Source organism: Sceloporus occidentalis, unplaced genomic scaffold (assembly GCF_023333645.1).
Source record: "Sceloporus occidentalis isolate IW3139 unplaced genomic scaffold, rSceOcc1.0.p SCAF_69, whole genome shotgun sequence".
Taxonomy (NCBI): Eukaryota; Metazoa; Chordata; class Lepidosauria; order Squamata; family Phrynosomatidae; genus Sceloporus; species Sceloporus occidentalis.
In genome coordinates this window covers 5,177,741-5,197,321 of record NW_028317049.1, presented here as the reverse complement: position 1 = coordinate 5,197,321, position 19,581 = coordinate 5,177,741, and the positions used below count along the sequence as shown (strand labels likewise).

The 19,581-nt window shown below is 45.5% G+C and overlaps 1 protein-coding gene and 1 long non-coding RNA gene across 2 annotated transcripts in view; one reads left to right on the top strand and one right to left on the bottom strand.

Annotated features, from left to right (window-relative positions):
• RPH3AL (rabphilin 3A like (without C2 domains)) overlaps positions 1–19,581 on the bottom strand; it is a 29,603-nt gene that overhangs the window by 2,357 nt on the left and 7,665 nt on the right. The window contains exons 5-8 of the mRNA XM_089494166.1: positions 15,192–15,278; positions 10,783–10,963; positions 5,461–5,574; positions 3,024–3,206 (exon numbers count right to left, since the gene is read on the bottom strand). Coding sequence (XP_089350292.1) covers positions 3,024–3,206; positions 5,461–5,574; positions 10,783–10,963; positions 15,192–15,278 — 565 coding nt within the window. The remainder of the gene's footprint in view (positions 1–3,023; positions 3,207–5,460; positions 5,575–10,782; positions 10,964–15,191; positions 15,279–19,581) is intronic.
• LOC149286438 (uncharacterized) overlaps positions 1–19,581 on the top strand; it is a 50,975-nt gene that overhangs the window by 24,126 nt on the left and 7,268 nt on the right. The window contains exons 4-7 of the long non-coding RNA XR_016277633.1: positions 1,329–1,543; positions 1,660–1,791; positions 2,940–3,489; positions 9,406–9,491. This is a non-coding gene — a long non-coding RNA (uncharacterized LOC149286438). The remainder of the gene's footprint in view (positions 1–1,328; positions 1,544–1,659; positions 1,792–2,939; positions 3,490–9,405; positions 9,492–19,581) is intronic.

Sequence of the window (19,581 nt, the reverse complement as noted above, 5' to 3'; positions counted from 1 at the left end):
GCACAAAGTGTCCATCCCTTGGCACCCAGCGACCATCTCTTGGGAGCACATGGCACAGTTCTATGGACATGTTGGGTGAAAAAGTTCTTCCTTATGTCTATCCTGAATCTCCCACCAGGATGACCCTGATTCATACACACAGCCTCAGTCATAAAACGTGGCAAAGCAACAACCTTACGGTACTTATAAAGTGCAACCTTACTTATAAAGGGTGGGTGACACCAGTGCTCCCCAGACATCTACCTTTTGGCAGAAATAGGCTGTGGCATTCTTCTATAAAAAGGTAAAGGCTTCGCCTTTGATAAGGTTGTCGAGTTGGGTCTGACTGTATACTGTATTAATATATCTTATAACATTAGTATGCAAAACATTATTAAGGATTCTGTATGGCATGGTATGGGAGGTGGTCAATGGTCACATTATGAGTTGGTGATGCCAATCCTAGTAATGACACTCTTGGCACTTCCAAATAGGTGTAAAGCAACCATGCACAAAGTGTGCTCTATAGCTTATGTGATCCCATTTTTGTGGTCCCTGAAGACTCTCTTAGTCCCCCAAAGCCCATAACTCGATCTTTTTTTTTTAAATGGCATAGTTCTCATGCAATGTTTACCCCCCAAAACTATGCAGAAAGCCCTCCAAATGTGTGAAAACACAAGAAATACACTCACTCGGCCCTTACAAGCAGCCTTACAAGATCCAGAACCCTTTACTACCCCCCAAATATCCCTGTTATCCTGTGCAGTCCCTTTCCAAATGGTAACAAGAAGAAACCTATTGGTAGGAATCAAATGCTATGGCTGATGCTGGGAATGGTCAGAAAATATCCCAAAGAACAGAACCATCATTTGGGTATTTAAAAGAAAAACTACAGCAACAAACAAGACATTTATCCCATCTGGATAATAATAGGGATATTTGGGGGGAGTAAAGGGTTCTAGATCTTGTAAGGCCACTTGTAAGGGTCAAGTGAGTGTATTTCTTGTGTTTTCACACATATTTTGCTATATATGCCCTGCTGGATCTGAGGTCAACGTTGCCATTGTGTGCCTTCAAGCCGTTTCCAACTTACGGCGACCCTAAGGCAAACCTATTATGGGGTTTCCTTGGCAAGTGTCTTCAGAGGGGGTTTGCCATTGCCATCCTCTGAGGCTGAGAGAGGGTAACTTGACCAAGGTCGCCCAATAAGTTTCCATGGTGCAGCCAGGATTTGAACCCTGGTCTCCAGAGTCTTAGTCCAATGCTCAAACCACTACGCACCACATTCCCAGATACATCCGGTGGGAAAAGAGGGATGTAAAATATTCCTTTTGTCTTTCTTCCTTCAGGTACCTTCCATCAACAGAGCTTCAGATCCTACAATTTACAACATCTGAAGATATCAGCAGCCATTAAGGAGGCATCATCTACTAACCCAAAAGGTTTCCTTCCTTTCCGTCCTCGACGTTGGACGCTACGGAAAAGAACCGCCGAACACAACGCCGTTTGCAAACCGTGTGAGCGATGATCAAACGAGGCAGGGCATATTGGAACGTTAAAGAAGGTAATTAAAAAAAAGCAGTATGGGTTCTGATTATTGGCTTCTCTCCTAAAAGCTTAATTTTTGTTTTAATTTTGCAACTTTCTGAGCAATTGGGTCCCTGGGGATCCTTTTTTCAGACGGAGAAATTGGACGTTCCCATCCCTTTGCGGGAATCATTAAAATCTCACTAAGAACCATAATGAAGCGGGGAGTTATGGATTGCTAGCTTGGCTGCTGGTTGAAAACAGGCGCCATAAAACGTTTTAGAGGTAAGTTATCTTGGGCGATAAGAATCGCGAGAGCGTGGCAAAGAAAGATTTCTTTTTGCATGGGGGCAGGGGGGGGGGAAATAGCTGGGAACGTTTTCTAAAAGGTAAAATACCAGGATACAGAGGTGCCACAAATTGCATAGCAACATGTGGAAGACGAATGCCACGCAGAGCACAGTTTGGGTGCGCATTGTTGCAGTTGTTTTACGAAAGCTAATTTCTAGTCCTTGTTGCAAGGCTTAGCGAGAATTAAGAAAAGAAGGATTGGTTAATTCCTAAAATTCAAGGGGATGGTGAGGGTAAAAGGTTTGATTCAGGTGGCTTTAAAATGAGGGCAGGTGTTTTTCAACTTACAGTGGGCCCTTGTTATCCGCTGGGTTTGGTTCCAAGGTATCAAAATCTGTGGATGCTCAAGCCCCAATAAATACAACGACCCGGTAAAGTGGTGTTTCTTATACAAAATGGCAAAATCAAGGTTTGCTTTTTGGAACTGTTACACTTTTGAATATTTTCAAGCCGTGGATGCTTGAATCCGCGGATAAGAAAATCCGTGGATAGGGAGGGCCAACTGTATTTTTCAACTCAGTCAAAGACCACATTCCATTTTGGGGGACTTTTCTGGGGCTGCAATTTAACCATTGGGCAGGGCATCTCATTATCAACTGTACATACTCATGTATAAGTCACAAGGATGTCACAAAATTGACCCCAAAAACCTAGGTCGACTTATTTACAGGTCAGTGTAAATATTATACTTGAAATCTTATTAAAAAGTGAACCATCCCCTGGCGAAAGTCCAATCTGTCCTGGAAACATGGACCTCTCTCTTCCATCCAGCCTTTAGTGTTATCCAAAACCATTATGTCTGCCAGAATTCTGTAGGTTCTTTGGCATTGTTTTCCTTTGTTGGATCATTCTAGCAGGACCCTAAGCTTTACCCTCGATTTAAGCAAGGGTCATATCAAAATCCATAATTTTGCCCCCTAAACCTGCCCTCGACTTATACACGAGGTCGACTTATACAGTATGCAAATACTCCAAAATCCAAAACACTTCTGGTCCCAAGCATTTCAGACAAGAGAGACTCAACCTGTTGCACTCCAGTACTTGAGAACTTTGTTAACTGAGGTATACCTTTATTCTACTAGTCTGTTCCAGGCCGTGCTGTGCATTAGGACTAAAAAGAGACCTGGGTGGCATCTTGGGCTTCTTCAGCAGGCGTACAAACTCACCAGCAATGCTGCGGTGGGCATCGCTGTCCTCGTCCTCGGCTGGCAGGTCGCTGTGGCAGCTCTCCGTAGCGCTCAGCCCACCTCCTCGCTCACTGCCCAGGCTGCTCTGGCTCTCTGACAAAATGCTACCCAAGGTGCGACTGGTGCTCCTGCTGGGAATGCGGGTGGCTTCGCTGCTGGAGACTATGGAGAAGGCAAAGGAACAAAACATCATGACTCCATCAGCCATTTTACAGATGAATAATAGGACTTATATGGCCAAGCAACATCAGAGTGCAGTCCAGATGGCCAAAGAGGAAGAAGGCATCAGCTAGGAGAGGATGCAGCCCATCAGCGCTATTGAACTACAACGTCCAGCAGCTCTAGCCAGCTCTGCCAGTGGTGAGAAAAGATGGGAGCTGGAGTGCAGCAACCTTTGAGTGGTCACACAATTCCCAGCTGGATTCACCAGTCCAACAAGAACATGGTGAGAGTATACTTATGAATATTTAGTTGATTTAAATTGTTTTAATCTACTAGGGTCCCTGAGAGCCAGCATGGCATAGTGGTTTGAGCGTTGGACTAGGAGACCAGGGTTTGAATCCCGCTTCAGCCACGTAAAGCCAATGGGTGACCCTGGCCAAGTCACACGCTCTCAGCCTCAGGGGAAGGCAATGGCAAACCTCCTCTGAACAAATCTTGCCAAGAAAACCCCAGGATAGGTTCACCTTGGGGTTGCCATAAGTCAGAAACAACTTGAAGGTGCACATGAACAAACCATTGGGTCTCTAGCAATTGGATTTGGGCCTCTGTTTTATCAATCTGCAGCAAATGTATTCTTTCTTTCTCTCTCTTTCTAATTTATTTGGCTAATATATCTGACCTTTTCCCAAGGACAATTGAAGGGAATGTTTGCAGGAGATGCCTGGTATTGAACCCAGGATCTTACAGCTGTGCCACTGAGTTATGCCTCTGGTTTCCCCCCCATCATTTTATTTGACATCCCCAGTGCATTTCATGCAACTGGGGATTCGTTCTTCAGGTACGATGTACAAAAAGGGGGATTGTTTTTAAAAAACGAAATAAGGAAAACATTATACAACATCGACAGCCGATAATGCCATTCTGCACCACTGTGTGCCAATGCTGCAAGCCCATCCATCCTGAGACAACTGCCTGCAAGAGTCTATCTTGTCAATAAAATAAAAAGCCAATCCATTGCCCCCAAATGATGTGAAATCATCTATCACCCAGGGCCTAGCATTCGGAAAGCCTTAGAACAACCATCTGTCAATGTCAAAAGAGGCAATAGATTAAAATCGGGCCGCAATATAAATATATTACAAATGCACCGGGAGTTGTAAGGAAAATATGACAGGGTAAAAAGAGAGTCTTAAAAGAAAAATTAAATCCTTTAAGGCCGCGGGCTTATTCCTGCTTCGCTCATAGTAAATCTCACTAAAATGAGCAGGAATTGTGCCTGAAAAGGTAATAAAGAAGGCATATGATTTCACTATTAGTTTGGTTAAACAGGCACCCTCTCTATTTCCTTTTCTCAGACAAATAAAAAATGTTTTGGTTAAACATGCATATGACAATTGACTGTATACAATAATGCGCTGGGTCTTTGCTAATAGTTGTGCTGGTGCGTGCGTTTTAAGGATTTACTTTGCTCCTCGCCCATAAATTTAAAGCAAGAAAGAAGGCCGTGTTTGTTTGTCGAAAAACTAGGCATCCCATTCGCTCAACCTCTGTGGAAAGACAACCACTTGCTAGGCAATGCTTATACCTATGTGGTGCTGCAACATGGTCTTGGTTTATAACTGTGACTATTTTGCAGCAGAGGGGGCATCATGATCTATATAATGAGTTGTTTTTATAAAAGTAACTTTCCAAAGTAAGATCCCCACCCGAAGGCCATGCTAGCAGAGGACGATGGGAAATGTTGTCTAGCACATTCAGAGCACTGTGGGTTGGAGAAAGCTGCCTTAAAGCATTATTTTTGGAGCATCTAGGTGTTTGTATGAAAACACACATGCACAACACATAAGAGCACAGAAACCGTTGCAATCAGACAGGCTTTGAACCCAATGGGAGCCTCTTGCTACTTCCTATCTCCCCCTTTACAAACAAAATGGTGGTACTCATGCTCAGGGCCACAATCTGGATTTCTTGCCCTTTGACATTAAACTGTCCTCCTCTGCAAATGCATGCTTGTTGCTGCTGTTGTGTGCCTTCAGGTTGTTTTCGTTACTGACTTATGGCGACCCTATCATGGGTTTTCTAGGCAAGATTTGTTCCGAGGAGGCTTGCCATCGCCTTCCCCGGAGGCTGAGAGAGCATGACATGCCCAGGGTCACCCAGCGGGTTTCATAGCCGAGCTTGGAATCGGATCCTGGTCTCCAGAGTCATAATCTGATGCTCAAACCATCGCGCCACACATAGGTGTTTTTCTTACTTGACTCCGTTTGGTGTTTCCTGATCTTGAACCCTTTTGGCTGAGCGGACAGGGACCGGTCATCCAGGCTTGAGGAGCTGAACTCTGAGTCACTCTCGCTGTCGCTGGAGACCACTGCGGAAGCAGAAGCAGAAGACAGGAGAGGGAGAGATGGGAGGATGAATCTGATCTTCCAAGGGAACAGGGCAGCCAGGTGGAACCAAATGAAATGCCAGGATTCATTTCTGAAAAACTGACGTCTCCCCTCCCTCCCCCTATAAATTCAAGCAACATATTAGGAAGAACTTTCGGATGGAACAGGCTGTTCCACTTTGGAACAGGTGACCTCAAGTGATGGGCAATTCTCCTCCATTAGCGGTTTATAAACTGTGCTTGTATGTCCGCCCGGATGCTTTAAGCTTTGGGTTCCTGCCCTGGCAGGGGGCTGAACTTTAGGATTTTATGATTCAAATACAAATTTGGAAAGGTCTATGAAGGGAGGGCGGGGGGAATCCAAAAGCCAGAGCTGGATGACACTCTTGTTAGGATCCCTTTCGGTTTTTGTCAGGCACCTATGTCAGCCATAGTCCCAATACTGACAGTTTTTAGTGGGTTTTTCAGGCTCTGTGGCCATGTTCTAGAAGAGTTTATTCCTGACGTTTCGCCAGCATCTCTGGCTGGTGTCTTCGGAGAGATGCTGGCGAAACATCAGGAGTAAACTCTTCTAGAACATGGCTGCAGAGCCGAAAAAAACCCCACAAAAAACTATGGATGCCAGCCATGAAAGCCTTCGACTTCATTATGGAAAATTAGCTACTAATTTGGATAATGTCAAATGAACCATTTGTAAACTGCTCTGGGAGCCTTTTTGGCTGAAAGGCAGGGTATAAATACTCTACTCCAGGGATAGTGAACCTTTTCGAGGCCAAGTGCCCAAACTGCAACCCAAAACCCACTCATTTATTGCAAAGTGCTGTGTCCCTCTGGCTTTCTAGTAGCAAACTCTGGCAAACTTGGTGCTGGGACGACGGCACATGTGCCCACAGAGAGGGCTCTGAGTGCCACCTCTGGCACGCGTGCCATAGGTTCGCCATCACTGCTCTACTCAGTGAGTTCCCAGACTTTGGTCCTCCTGGTGTTTTGGACTTTAACTCCCAGAAGCCCCAGCCAGTTGACCAACTGTCAGGAATTCTGGGAGCTGAAGTCCAAAACATCTGGAATCACTACATCTTGATCAATCGATCGGTCAATCAATCAATCAATTAATCATATGACTTCTCTCACACAAATCTGCCTCGATCAGCAACTGGGCTGTGAGTCGGCTGCAGAAAATCCCTTTTCAAGCAGCGCTCAGAAGCAATAATTTTATTATAGAAGTTAAAATGTGCAAACCCTGGAGTCCCATCAGTTTCCACTATTTCTTGAGGAATTTGAGACAGGAGAGATACATTTTGGACTACGACTCCCACCATCCCAAAAGCACCATGGCCACTGGTTGCTCTGATAGGGGATTCTGGGAGTTGTAATGCAAAATGCAAGGGCAACTCTTACGACAGACAGCCCTTGCATTTTGCATTACAACTCCCAGAATCCCCTATCAGAGCAACCAGTGGCCATGGTGCTTTTGGGTCTGAGAACGTTAAAAAGACCCATCGAAGATGCCGAAATCTATCCTTGCTGTACTTTTAGCACCTTCAACAACTGCATGGTGTAGGGTTGGAGTGGATGGCCTTTGAGGTCTCTTCTAGCGCTGTGATTTGAAGTTCAGACTCAAACCCAGAGTGGATTCCTTGCCCCCACTAACATGGAAAACACCAGCCACCAGTATTCCCCCCCTAAAAAGGTAACTTTTCCAAGTTGGAAGGAGAAATAATCTCTCCTCCCAACCCAATGACCATAGGGCCAGCATTTTCGTAGCCGCTCTGAGTCCCAGTTGTGGGTAAAGAGCAGAATATAAATATAATAATAATAATAATAATAATAATAATAATAATAAGAAGAAGAAGAAGAAGAAGAAGAAGAAGAAGAAGAATTGGAAAACTCGGGTGGCACATTTTAACCAAGGACGTGTCCAACGACTCCGGTTAGCTGCTGGTCATTTATTTTTATCTTCCGTTTTGCAAGGGGACCATAAAAAAAGTGGTCTTGTGCCAAACGGAGACTTCATTAAACGTTGCCACCCCACTGCCCCCGCAGCTTTCTGCTGTTTCTGCAAACCGAACCAGAGAGAACGAGAGAGAGAGAGATAAAAGGAACAAGCTTCAATTTAGCTGACACAAATCGAAGGGTGCTATTTGAATTGGTAAATTGTTCCCACTTTACAGTAAAAAGTGTACGCGGGGAGGAGGGAAAGCGTGCAACCACTTCTGCTATTTAAACCCCATGCGGAGGGCAAAGGCGGAGCGGGGGGGGATCTAATTTCCTTGGCAGCTGTTTGATGCGGGAGATCAGACTCCAAAAGAGAAAGAGGAGGCCCCTGATAGTGAAAAGGCTCGGTGCCAAAGGACGGGCGCATCCAGCTGTCCGCACTCCATCCCCTCTCGGAGTCAAAGCTGAAGTCCGCATGAAGTGGCCAGGATCTATTTGCAAGCTGGGGCTCAGGTCCAGAACATCTCCAAGCGAGACTTAATTTGCTGGTGTCTTTTTAATCAGCTGACAGCCAAGGTTAACTCCCAAATTATATGCCAAAGGATGGCACATTGGCAGAAGCGTGTGCCGCTCGCTCAGGGAGGAGATAGCGTTTTTGCAAACGATCCAGGGAACCTAGAAAGGCCGTTGTGCCTCTGGATGATTCTTTGGTCTGGCTGTATCTCTTTCCTATCCATGGCAGCTAAGGGGTCATCCAGACGTTGCTGTTTTGTAGTGAATACTATAACTCACTCTTTCTAGTTTTGTCGTTCACACTGTTTTTTAAAAACAGTGCAAGTTTTGTTGCTCGCATGTGTCGGCACTTTGGATAAAGATGGATTTGACGATGCGGATGTATTTGAAATACGTGCAAGGCATGCAAAGTTTTATCCCGATTTATTCTGGGTCTGTTTGCATCGGTTGTTCACGCAGCCGACAATGCGATTCCTTTAGGAAAACTCGGGGCGGAACCCGGATCGATTATCCCAGGTTAAGCGGATATTTTTGGCATCCAAAAAGACTTAGTCGGATGCTTTCGAAAGGCCTCCTCCGCTCAACAACAATTCCACCGGGATTATTTTCACCATCTAAAAGTTTTCCTAAAAGGTACGGATTATCGGCTGTGTGAATAACCAATGTGAATAGACCCAGGATAAACCGGGATGAAACTCCGAAGAGGAGGACATTCTGCTCACACGTCTCCATGGGTGTTAGAGGAGAAACCAGTTTTTCCTTCCCAGCAACCTGTCTTTAGATGGAGGCTGCCCATCTCTTCTCTGCAAGAGGCTTGCCTGCTTCCACTCAAAAGCGCAGTTTGGGGAAATTAGATTTTTGTAGACTATGGCCTGTTACAGACTGCCCAAATAAAGCTGCTTCGGGTCTCTTTGGAGGTATGCTATTTAAACGATGCATGGGTCCTAAGAGTCCGGAGATCGCGCCAAAGCCACACTCCATTCCTAAGCACTGGAGTGCAGCTTTGGTGCAGCTTCCAGATTCTTAGGGTGCATGCATCATTTAAACAGCATAACTCCAAAGAGACCCAAAGCAGCTTTATTTTGGCAGTCTGTAACAGGCCTATAACTCCCAGAATTCAGGATTTGATTCCTAGTTCCCGTTAAGTCGGGATGGATGCTTTGAGGCTGTATCTCAGTCCCGTCCCCCCATTGCTAACAGTATCTGTTAAAGCAAAGGCTCAGAAGGCATCCCTTCTGTATTACAACAGGGCTTTAGATATGTCAGAGGGTCATCTCCCTAAGTTGCATTTGTGCAAACAGTAGAAGAAAGACGTCTGGGCTAAGCTGTGTCAAGATTTATTAACATCTAAATCCTTTTCAACAGGCATTTTTAATATACCTGAAGACGGATAATAATCAAGATGGAGCCCTAATTCAACCTTCCAATTTTTCACTTCGGAAACAAACCAGGTAAGAGCTCAATGTTTACAGAACGCTTACCTTCGCACCTCTGAGAACTGCATCGACTGGATTACGTTTCCAAACTATGCCAGCATCATGTTTGGACGGCAGAGAGAGAAGCATCCCAAGAAATTTAAGGCTCAACATCTGCGATGTGAGAAAAGGAGAGAATATTTCACATTATTTACTTGCTTGCCAAATATATTAAAATCCCAGGAAGAGAGCCCTGGGAGTGACTTCCATATAAATGGCAATGAAGTAAATAATGTGCAACATCTTCTACCTCTCCCGCGTCACAGATGTTGAGTCTTAAATTTCTGGGGCAGATTTTGGCTCCCTTTCAAAGGTGAAAATACGCTGTCTGTTGTCAAACTGTGACCCCCCTAAGTCACATATAAAACAGCCTCATTTGCTGAGGTTACTAAACGTATTTGTGCCATCTCTCTGAAAGCTGTTGCGGTGGAATGAGCAGCACGCTTGTTAATTTGTCTTTTTCCGTTTAGGTTTGTTGTTCTTGTTGTGCGCCTTCATGTTATTTTGGACTTATGGCAATCCTAAGGTGAACCTATCATGAGTTTTTCTAGGGCTGAGAGTGTGTAACTCACCCAAAGTCACCAAGTAGTGGATTTGCATGGCTGAATTGAACCCCAATCTCCAAAGTTGTAGTCCTATGATCAAACCACTACATTACACTGGCTCTTCCACATATGTTTGTTGTTGTTGTTGTTGTTGTTGTTGTTGTTGTTGTTGTTGTGTGCCCTCGTGTCACTTCTGACTTATGGCAACCCTAAGGCTATCGTTGGATTTTCCTGGCAAGATTTGTTCAGAAGAAGTTTGCCATTGCCTTTCCATAAGACTGAGAATATGGGATTGCCTAAGGTCACTCAGTGGGTTTCATCTACATATATACATGTATGTATATATTCTTTTATTAGATCTGTAATGGCTGTTAGTCACATACAATGAATGAAATCTACTTCGTCCCTGAAAGAAAGGCTTGGAGACAAGAGGATCCTTGCACAATTAATGGAAACGTATCCAAAGTGTGGCTGTGTTGGCCGTATAGCAAAGTACAGTAACATCCAAACTCCACAAAACAGTGATAGCTTCATGGAGCCAACCAAAACGCACAAGATGCTGTATGGCTTTTAACACCTGATGAAGCTTGCGGCGTGTATTTTCGGCATTTTGGCTGGCCCTGTAAGGGCATCACTGTTTTAGAATTAATGTACGTTTCTGTAAAATTAAAGTGAAATGCCAGAGAAGTATACCTGCCATCCCGTCTAGGTTGGTAACTCACCTTTGCCCCTTGCCCAGGTATAAGTACGGTTTGTCGAGACGCCCTTGACCTCCAATGTGGGCATCTCCGGATGGCGAGGCCTCGGATGTAGCTCCCCGGCTTTGCTGCCACAGCTGTTTTTCAAAGGCAAGATGTACTTAGGGAGACCTTTGTAAAACCAGGCGCCAGATCGCTTCCAAACCTGAATCCAATCAATAAATATAAAAGAAAGGAGGTCAATAGCCACTAAAAACGTTTTACTGCTGTTTTAAAAAATGCTCCGGCCAGCGAATTTCAGATTCACAAAGAAATAAATGATTTATCTCCTTAGGTCTCTTGAATCCTCCGATCTTAAATTACTAAAATCAGGCAGCAATGGATTAAAAGGGTGAGACCCATGAATCACTAGAAACCAATGTCACAGACATTTTGAAAACGTTAAACCAAATATCGGACAACCGATTCATTTTTATCACATCATTTTGAATCTCTGCTAGCTATGCTAATGGTCAGCATACCCTCCAACTGTCCAGATTTACCAGGATTAATCCTCTTTGGACCCAGTTTTTCATCTCCTTTTAAAATGTCCCAGCTTCTCGCTCTTCCTCCCACCTTCCCCCTTTGTCCTCAGCTTTCTTCAATTGCTGCAAAGTGACTTCTAAGTGCAGATTTTGCACAGGACAGAGCCGGAGAGGAGAGTGCGAAACCCTGCCCTGTCCAGTAGGCTCAGGCAAAAGCAAACCACTGCAGCTTCTCTCAGCTTGTGCGGTCACCCTCATGCAAAACCTTTGCTGCCTTCACCACACTCCGATGTTGCTTGGCACTGTGTATCCTCGCTTTTTTGTGAAACGGTATGGATCAAGGTCAGTGACACAGTGTTCAGTGTTCAGGCAAATGATCCTCCATGTTCAAAGGCAGCATGCCACAGACTCTTAGCAGAAGGTGAGCCCTGGAACCATAACAGCCAGAGGAGAAGCATGAAGTTGACTAAGCATGGACACCAAAAAAACACATCCAAGTGTACTTGCAAGTTGCAGCAACGGATCGATTAAGCACAGCATGTTGTATCAGGATCGTGTTCTACTACTTGAACTAGAGATTTGCATGGAGCTCCTTCCCCTTGCCGAGAATTTTTGTTGCTCTTGAGTCAATTCTGACTCATGTGGATGAAATACCTCCAAGACTATTCTTCGCTGCTCTACTCAGATCCTACAAACCCATGCTTGTGGTTCCTTTGACTGAATCCATCCATCTGGCATGTGGTCTTCCCCACCTTCTCCTACCCTCTACCTTTGCTAACATTATTGTTTTCTCCAGGGACCCATGCCTTCTCATTATATGCCTCAATTGGATCATCTTGGATTCCAAGGAGAGTTCTGGTTTGATCTGTTCAAGGACCCATCCATTTGTCTTCTTGGCTGTCCATGGTACCCTAAGCACTCTTCTCCAGCACCACATCTCAAATGCATTGATTTTCTTTCTGTTTGCTTCCTTGACCGTCCAGCTTTCGCATCTATACATAGTGATGGGGAATACAGTTGCCTGGACAGTTCGGACTATAGTGCTCTGTTGCATATCTTTGCTCTTCGGTGTCTTTTCTAATTCTTTCATAGCTGCCCTACCCCTTCCTAGCCTTCTTCTTCAACCGAAGCTGGGTAATATGGAGCGTCCTCCATTGAAATGACCCGTGAAATCTGGAGACTTCGGCCCAAACTTTGAGCTCTGGCAATCCGACGCGTTCCCCAAAGGTAACATTTCCAAGTTCGGAACAAAAGCTCTCTCTTTTAAGGCTACAGTGGTTGTGCCCACGCTTCCAAAGGGATGTGGGGAAGTGTTTGCAGAAGCAAAAATCAGAGGCGTATCTATCCATGACGGACGGGTGCACTGTTCCTAGATCTCTACCCGATGGGACCCTCATGCCAGCGCATCCTCAGTCCCTGCCACGAGACCCAAGATGGCAGCAGTGGTGGGTCTTCTGTGCCTCCTATGCCTGGGACCCCAGACATAAGCAAAGAAGGGCACTCACCAACAATAGCAGCCAAATGAAGAGATATTTGAAGATTCAGAGGCCTGACCGCCCTCCTAACATGCACAGAGGGCCAATGAAGCACAATATTAGCACGGCAATAACAAGAAGACATCAAGCAGATGCCTCTTAGAAATTCAGCCTAAGAGAGAGAGAGGCTCAAGCTGAGCAAGATGGTTTTAAGGGAGGAAGGGAACATGGATAAAGACGCTCAGCACCCTCCAAACCCGGCAAGAGCGATAATGGGCCAGAACACACCGTGCGTTCCCATTTAGATTTTAATAGCAAGAGCCTGATGAAGCGTGTGCTTATTAAAAACCTTTAATATATATATATACGCCCCGGCGGAAGAGAGAGAATGAAGCAGGGACAACCGTAGTGAAAACAAAACTACATGTATATATATACCAATTTGGTTTGGCCCCGCTGACAATGCTGAATGAGATATGTTGAAGCGCTGACAAAGAAAAACAAAATGGAAACTTCAGAAATATTTCAGACAGAAGCATTTTCTTCTTTCTCTTCAGCCTCAAGGGCACCTTTGCCCTCCCTCGACCTCAGGTTCGGACCCTAAAAGCACAGGTATAGTTGGGTTGCCACGCTTATTGGTCCCAAAGTGCTGTGTTTCGAGTCTTCCACGCTCTCTCAGCCTTAGAGGAAGGCCGTGGCAAACCCCTCTGAATAAATCTTGTCCAAAAGCCCCATGAGTCGCCATAGAGGGTGCGGAGATGATGATAGCTCAAACACCAGCCCAAAGGCAAGCTCTAAACGCAAGGATGTGAATTGCAGAGGAGAAGCTGAGGGCGAGAATGGGATCTGACAGTGGAGAAGGCTACCTTGGAGTGCGGTGGAGTCTCCTTCTTTGGAGGTTGGATGGCCATCTGTCAGGAGTGCTTTGATTGAGAGTTCCTGCTTTGATTGAGAGTTTCTGCATGGCAGAATGGGGTTGGACTGGATCGCCTTTTGGGGTCTCTACTAGCTCTGTCGTTCTCAGAAAGTCTATGGCTGCTCAGTACAGGGTCCGCAAACCCCAGATCTTCCCACTTGCCTGGCAAGATGGCAAGGTGCACCTCAAAACCACAGCCGGGGGGGGGGGGGGGGAGAACTGTCGATACCAACTTGCCAACAGGTGCCATGCGCACTGTGGTCCATTTTTTATCCGCGGCCCATGCGGTTATTGATTGCGCCGTAAGGTATTCTGCCCACGCGCTCATTTCCACCGGCCTCTGCCTCCCCGAAAGCTTGACAGCGGCAGGATAAATGAGACAAGCGGGGAAATTAAATGAGCGCCTCGGTCCGTTTCATTATGCACAGGGATTGCTGGGCAATTACTTTCTTCGGACGGGGCTCTCTCGGCTCCAACACCCGTGACTTCCGAGGCAGAGGAAATCTTTACAAAGCCTCCAAAGTTGCATTTCTGAACCGACAATAATCCAGAGTTTGGGAAAGTCCTTTCTTCTTTGTGGTCTCTGCGAATCACACAAATGGGTTATAACTGCGCAGGTTCAGATATATCCCATTTGTGTGTATTTGCAGGTGACCACTCAAAGAAATACAGTTACAGGTAAGCAACCTGTCCTTCCTTCCTTCCTTCCTTCCTTCCTTCCTTCCTTCCTTCCTTCCTTCCTTTTTTAATTACACCTCCCAGAATCCTACAGTCACCCACAGCCATTGATTGTGGGGATACTGGGAGTTATAGTTTTAAAAAAAGATCTCTGTTTGAACCTCACCCATGCATTTCCAACTTCACCATCTAATTCAAGATATAGCTGTGTTAATCTGCAGAACCAGTATGGAGAGAGACCTTGTAGCACCTTTGATACTTAACTAAAAGAAAGAACTTGGCAGCAGGAGCTTTCATGGACTTCAGTCGACTTCCTCGGATGCGTTCGGTGGCCACCTGTACTACCTCAGAAGATTGTTGTGAATGTGAAGTCGGGAGCTTTCATCGCCAGCATCCATAGTTTTTTGTGGGTTTTTCGGGCTATGTGGCCATGTTCTAGAAGAGTTTACTTCTGACGTTTCACCGGCATCTTCAGAGAATGCTGGCATGGAAGAGAGTTGGGTATATAATAGCTTATGCCGGCATTCTCTCAAGATGCCAGCCAAGATGCTGGCGAAACGTCAGGAATAAACTCTTCTAGAACATGGCCACATACCCCCCAAAACCCATTAAAAACTATGATTGTTGTGAAGATAAAATGGGCAGAGGAAAAGCTGACCAAAAGCTCTTGAGAGGAAAGATAGGTGAGCAATAATTGTTAACAGGGATTGGCCTGCAAACCAGAATATAAGCAGCAAAAGAAGACTGCACAGAGAATAATAATAATAATAATAATAATAATAATAATAATAATAATAGCAGCAATGGCAGAAACCCCATGCCCGCCACAGACAGACCCACCTCTCGTTGCTCGCTGCAGATCTTACAAAACCAGACAGGCCTTTTCTGGGCGCCCAGGGTTTCAATGCCGCATTTGGTGCAAACTTTCTGGGGAAAGGAGGACACAGAGAAGAGGAGAGAAGTTGTTAACAAGGCCTGGAAGCAAGAGGAAGATCATCGGGACCGCAAGGCAACGAACAGGCAAGGATTTTGGGAGCGCTAGTCCAAAAAGTCATAGTCCCCAGTGCTGAGAAAATCTTGATCTGTGGAGTTTTGGCTTGGAGCCCATCAGGACAATCTCCAGAGCCATGCACCCAAAGGAGAATCCAAAACCCCAAGTCGCTGTGTATTAATAAATCAATCCATGTCATTTTCAGCTATCATTCAGAGCAGGTGTTTTGTGAAGCTAAGGGGTCTTGTTGAGTAATGCAACACTTTGCATTAGAAAAGGGATTGCTCACAATACTATACAGCAGTGAATCCTGTTTGGGTTTGAGGCTGAATTTGGATGGAAGCCATCAAAATATAATGGCAGAGGCAAAGGGTGTCCCTTATATAAAAGGGCAAAATCAAGGTTTGCCTATGGGAATTTGTATGTTTTAAAAGTATTTTCAAGCTGAGGATGTTTAAATCCGTGGATAAGGAGGGCTGACTGTATCGTGTAAGTCATTTTAGGTCTCATAGGATAGAAAAGTAGGGTCTGAATTAAGCAACCCAAACAACCTGTCTTGGGAGCAGGTTCATCAACTTGAAAAGATAGCTCCTTTCAGGTTCTGACTAAAACCCGGAGCAGGTTCACCGCCAAAACCATTGGCTTGGGAACCGCCTGGGTGTTAGCCGCCTCTTCTCCCAGCCTCAAGGGAAACCTGAACCAATCGATCCAGCTCAGGCGATGGGCAAAATGAAGAAATATTTCAAAGGAGAGAGATGGCGGCGGGGGGGAGCCAGCCATTGCTCAATATAGGGAAATATATATCCAAAAATCAATCCTCCTAATGAGAGAACGGTGCTATTCCTCCACGTCAGTCGGAGGAAAAAATTAAGGCATCAACCGCAGACCCAGATGGTGCTAACAGCCATCGATTGGCGCAAAGGGAAGCGTCTGAGCCATTCAACTCAGCCTTCCAATGTTGCTTTGCAACAAAATACTGCAACTCCCAGAGCAGCAAAAGCTGGAACTAGATGCTTTGAATCCCACCTTGAGGCCCATTATTGGCATATTCGATTGAGATCTTATCCAGTGTAAGGATGTAATGTCTTACCTATTTTGCCCTCCGCCACAAGGCTGAATGATTTCCGTACGCTGGAGAAAAATGAGGATTTCTGTATGGCATTCGCCCAAGGTTCGTACGCTGGGAGATTCGTATTCAGCACAAAAATACATGTGGGCTGCATCTTGTTGCTGTCGTTGTGCACCTGCAAGTTGTTTCTGACTTATGGCGACCCTAACGTGGGGCCAGAGGGGGTTTTGCCATTGCCAGCCTCTGAGGCCGAGAAACTGTGACTCGCCCAGGATCACCCAGTGGGCTTTATGGCTAAGCGGGGAATCGAACCCCGATCTCCAAAGTCATAGTCCAACGCTCAAACCACTACACCATGCTGGCCAAGGGGCACAAGATTCGGGTTTGTACGTGGCATTAAGTCATATACCTTTCCGTTGCTGTGTTCAAGATTTCCAGAGCTTCATTTCTCCCGGTTATAGCACTGTTCCACGCGAACACAGGAATTGAGATGGATGTCTTTTTAAAATACAGCATCACCACATCAGAGGAAGGAACTGGCCAAACCACCTCTGAGTATTCCTTGCCTAAGAAAACCGGCTTAAGGAATCCATAGGGAGGCCCTAAGTCGACCTGTGACTTGAAGGCACATCCGCACAAACAAGCAGTCCATTGCTGCCCTCTCATGGACACTGGGGAAACTTTCAGATCCATTAATGTAATGTCAGTTTCCTTTTTAAAGATTAAAAAAAGATATATTTATATATAAGTACACACACCACTGTTGTCTTGCTTGCTACAGAAAAATGTCACATCGCTCATTGTCTTTTGATTCAGCAAGGAGAAGGAAGGTCGGGGGGAAAAGTGTTTTTCGCAGGGATCAAACAGGGTTGATTAAGAAGAGGAAGGGAAGAAAATTCCCCTCCAGTCCTCTCCGAATTCTAATTTTTTCTCCATTTCAAAACAGGAACCCACCTAATTACTACCGACAGATTTATCCACCGCCTGATTAATCGCATCAGCCTCCCTTGACACAGCCGCCACTTGTTACTCCTGTTTTGCAAAGATGTGGGAGAAAAGAAAGGGAAGAAAAAAGGAGATATACGCTGGAGGCCTTGTGAGTTCCTGCATGGCAGGGGTGAGGTTGAACTGGATGGCCCTTGTGGTCTCTTCCAACTCTAGGAGACAGTGCCCTTGGCAGCAGAGCGGTGAATCTGCTCTGGATTGTAAAACTTCCAAGCATGGAGGGATTCAGGGTACAAAGTTGTGCCTTTAAAATTGGGGTACAGAGTTGTGCCTTTAAAACCCAGAGCAAATTCACAACCAAAAGCCAGAATGGCAGTGGTTTGAGCGTTAGACTGCAGCCCTGGAGACCAGGGTTCGATTCACCACTCAGCCGTGAAACCTATTGGGTGATCTTGGGCAAGTCTCAGCCTCTAGGGAATGGAATGGCAAACCTCCTCTGAAGAAATCTTGCCAAGAAAAACCCATGATAGGTTTGCTTTAGGGTTGCCATAAATCCGAAATGACTTGAAGGCAGCCAACAGCAACAAAAGATTCACTACCACCAGTCGCCACTGACATGGGACCCTCCAGCATCCACCGGAAAGGCAGACATTGATCTCTAGAACAAGTTGTTGTTATTGATTTATGATGACCCACTAACCATGGTTTGAAGTACACTGGAATGACCAGTTGAAGAGCAACCTATGGCCAGAGGCTGGGTTTCCAATGACCATGATTTGAAGTACATTTGTCCAGTTGGGAGGCAACCTATGGCCAGAGGTTGATGTTCCCATTGACCATGGTTTGAAGTACATTTGAATGACCACTTGGGGGGCAACCTATGGTCAGAGGTTGGGTTCTTATTGGCCATGGTTTGAAGTACATTTGAATGACCGGTTGGGAGGCAACCTATGGCTAGAGGTTGGGTTCCCATTGACCATGGTTTGAAGTGCATTTGAATGACCGGTTGGGAGGCAACCTATGGCCAGAGATTGGGCTCTCATTGACTATGGTTTGAAGCACATTTGAATGACCGGTTGGGAGGCAACCTATGCCCAGAGATTGGGCTCTCATTGTCTATGGTTTGAAGTACATTTGAATGACTGGTTGGGAGGCAACCTATGGTCAGAGGTTGGGTTCCCATTGACCATGGTTTGAAGTACATTTGAATGACCGGTTGGGAGGCAACCTATGGCCAGAGATTGGGCTCTCATTGACCATGGTGTTAAGTACATTTGAATGACCAGTTGGGAGGCAATCTATGGACAGAGGTTGGGTTCCCATTGACCATTTGAATAACCAGTTGGGAGGCAACCTATGGTAAGAGGTTGGGTGCCCTCTAACCATGATGTCAAATAGGTTTGAGGACATAGTTTGGAGGCAACCTATGATTAACAACTTTTATACGGTCTGTGCAAGATCCAAACTGAGACAGTACTGCAAATCCCCAGGTTCCTCTCCCTCTCATTTCTTCCCCCGACTCTCTAGCTCACTGCAAGGAGCAGCACCTTACGTTCACAACGCATGCCTTGAAGTACCACAAATAAATAACTGCTTTCCTTCGCCCACTCCATTCATTCCTTTCCTGTAGAAACCATTCTGCAATTGTTTATATGGTTGTTGTTGTTTAAGAAAATATTGTATGGAGCTTTCAATTTGGGCTCAGCTCCCTGGGTAATTGAAAAGCGCTAAAACGTTTTCCTCGTGACATCGAGCGTGAAGAAGTCTCTCCGCCAGCAAACTAAATGGAGTTCCTGATGGGAAGGCAGCGGAGCAAAGATGGCTGGGAAAATTATGGACTTTGCAAAAATATATAGCCCCGCACAACATCCAGGGCGAGCAAATGGGCGACTGCAATCGACTTTTGCAAAATTGAGTGTATCCCATAACAATTTCTACAGAAAGCAAAACTAGAATTATGATTCGCCCAGTTATGACTTGGCACACATTAGCTTACTCTGGGAATTTGGCTCAATCCCTCACTTACATTTGGTTTACAAGGTTTTAAACAAGGTGATCTTCAAAACCAGGCAAAGCAAAGGGAGAGGGGGCTATCCTGGAAGGAGGTTGTTTGGAGAGCTATGGCATCAACTGCAGGTTCTTCTCTTTGCTTGCTCTGCATTTCTAGGTAGCGAATGCCATTTTTAGACCCATTATAGGATACCAGAGCACAACCCGAGTGAAAC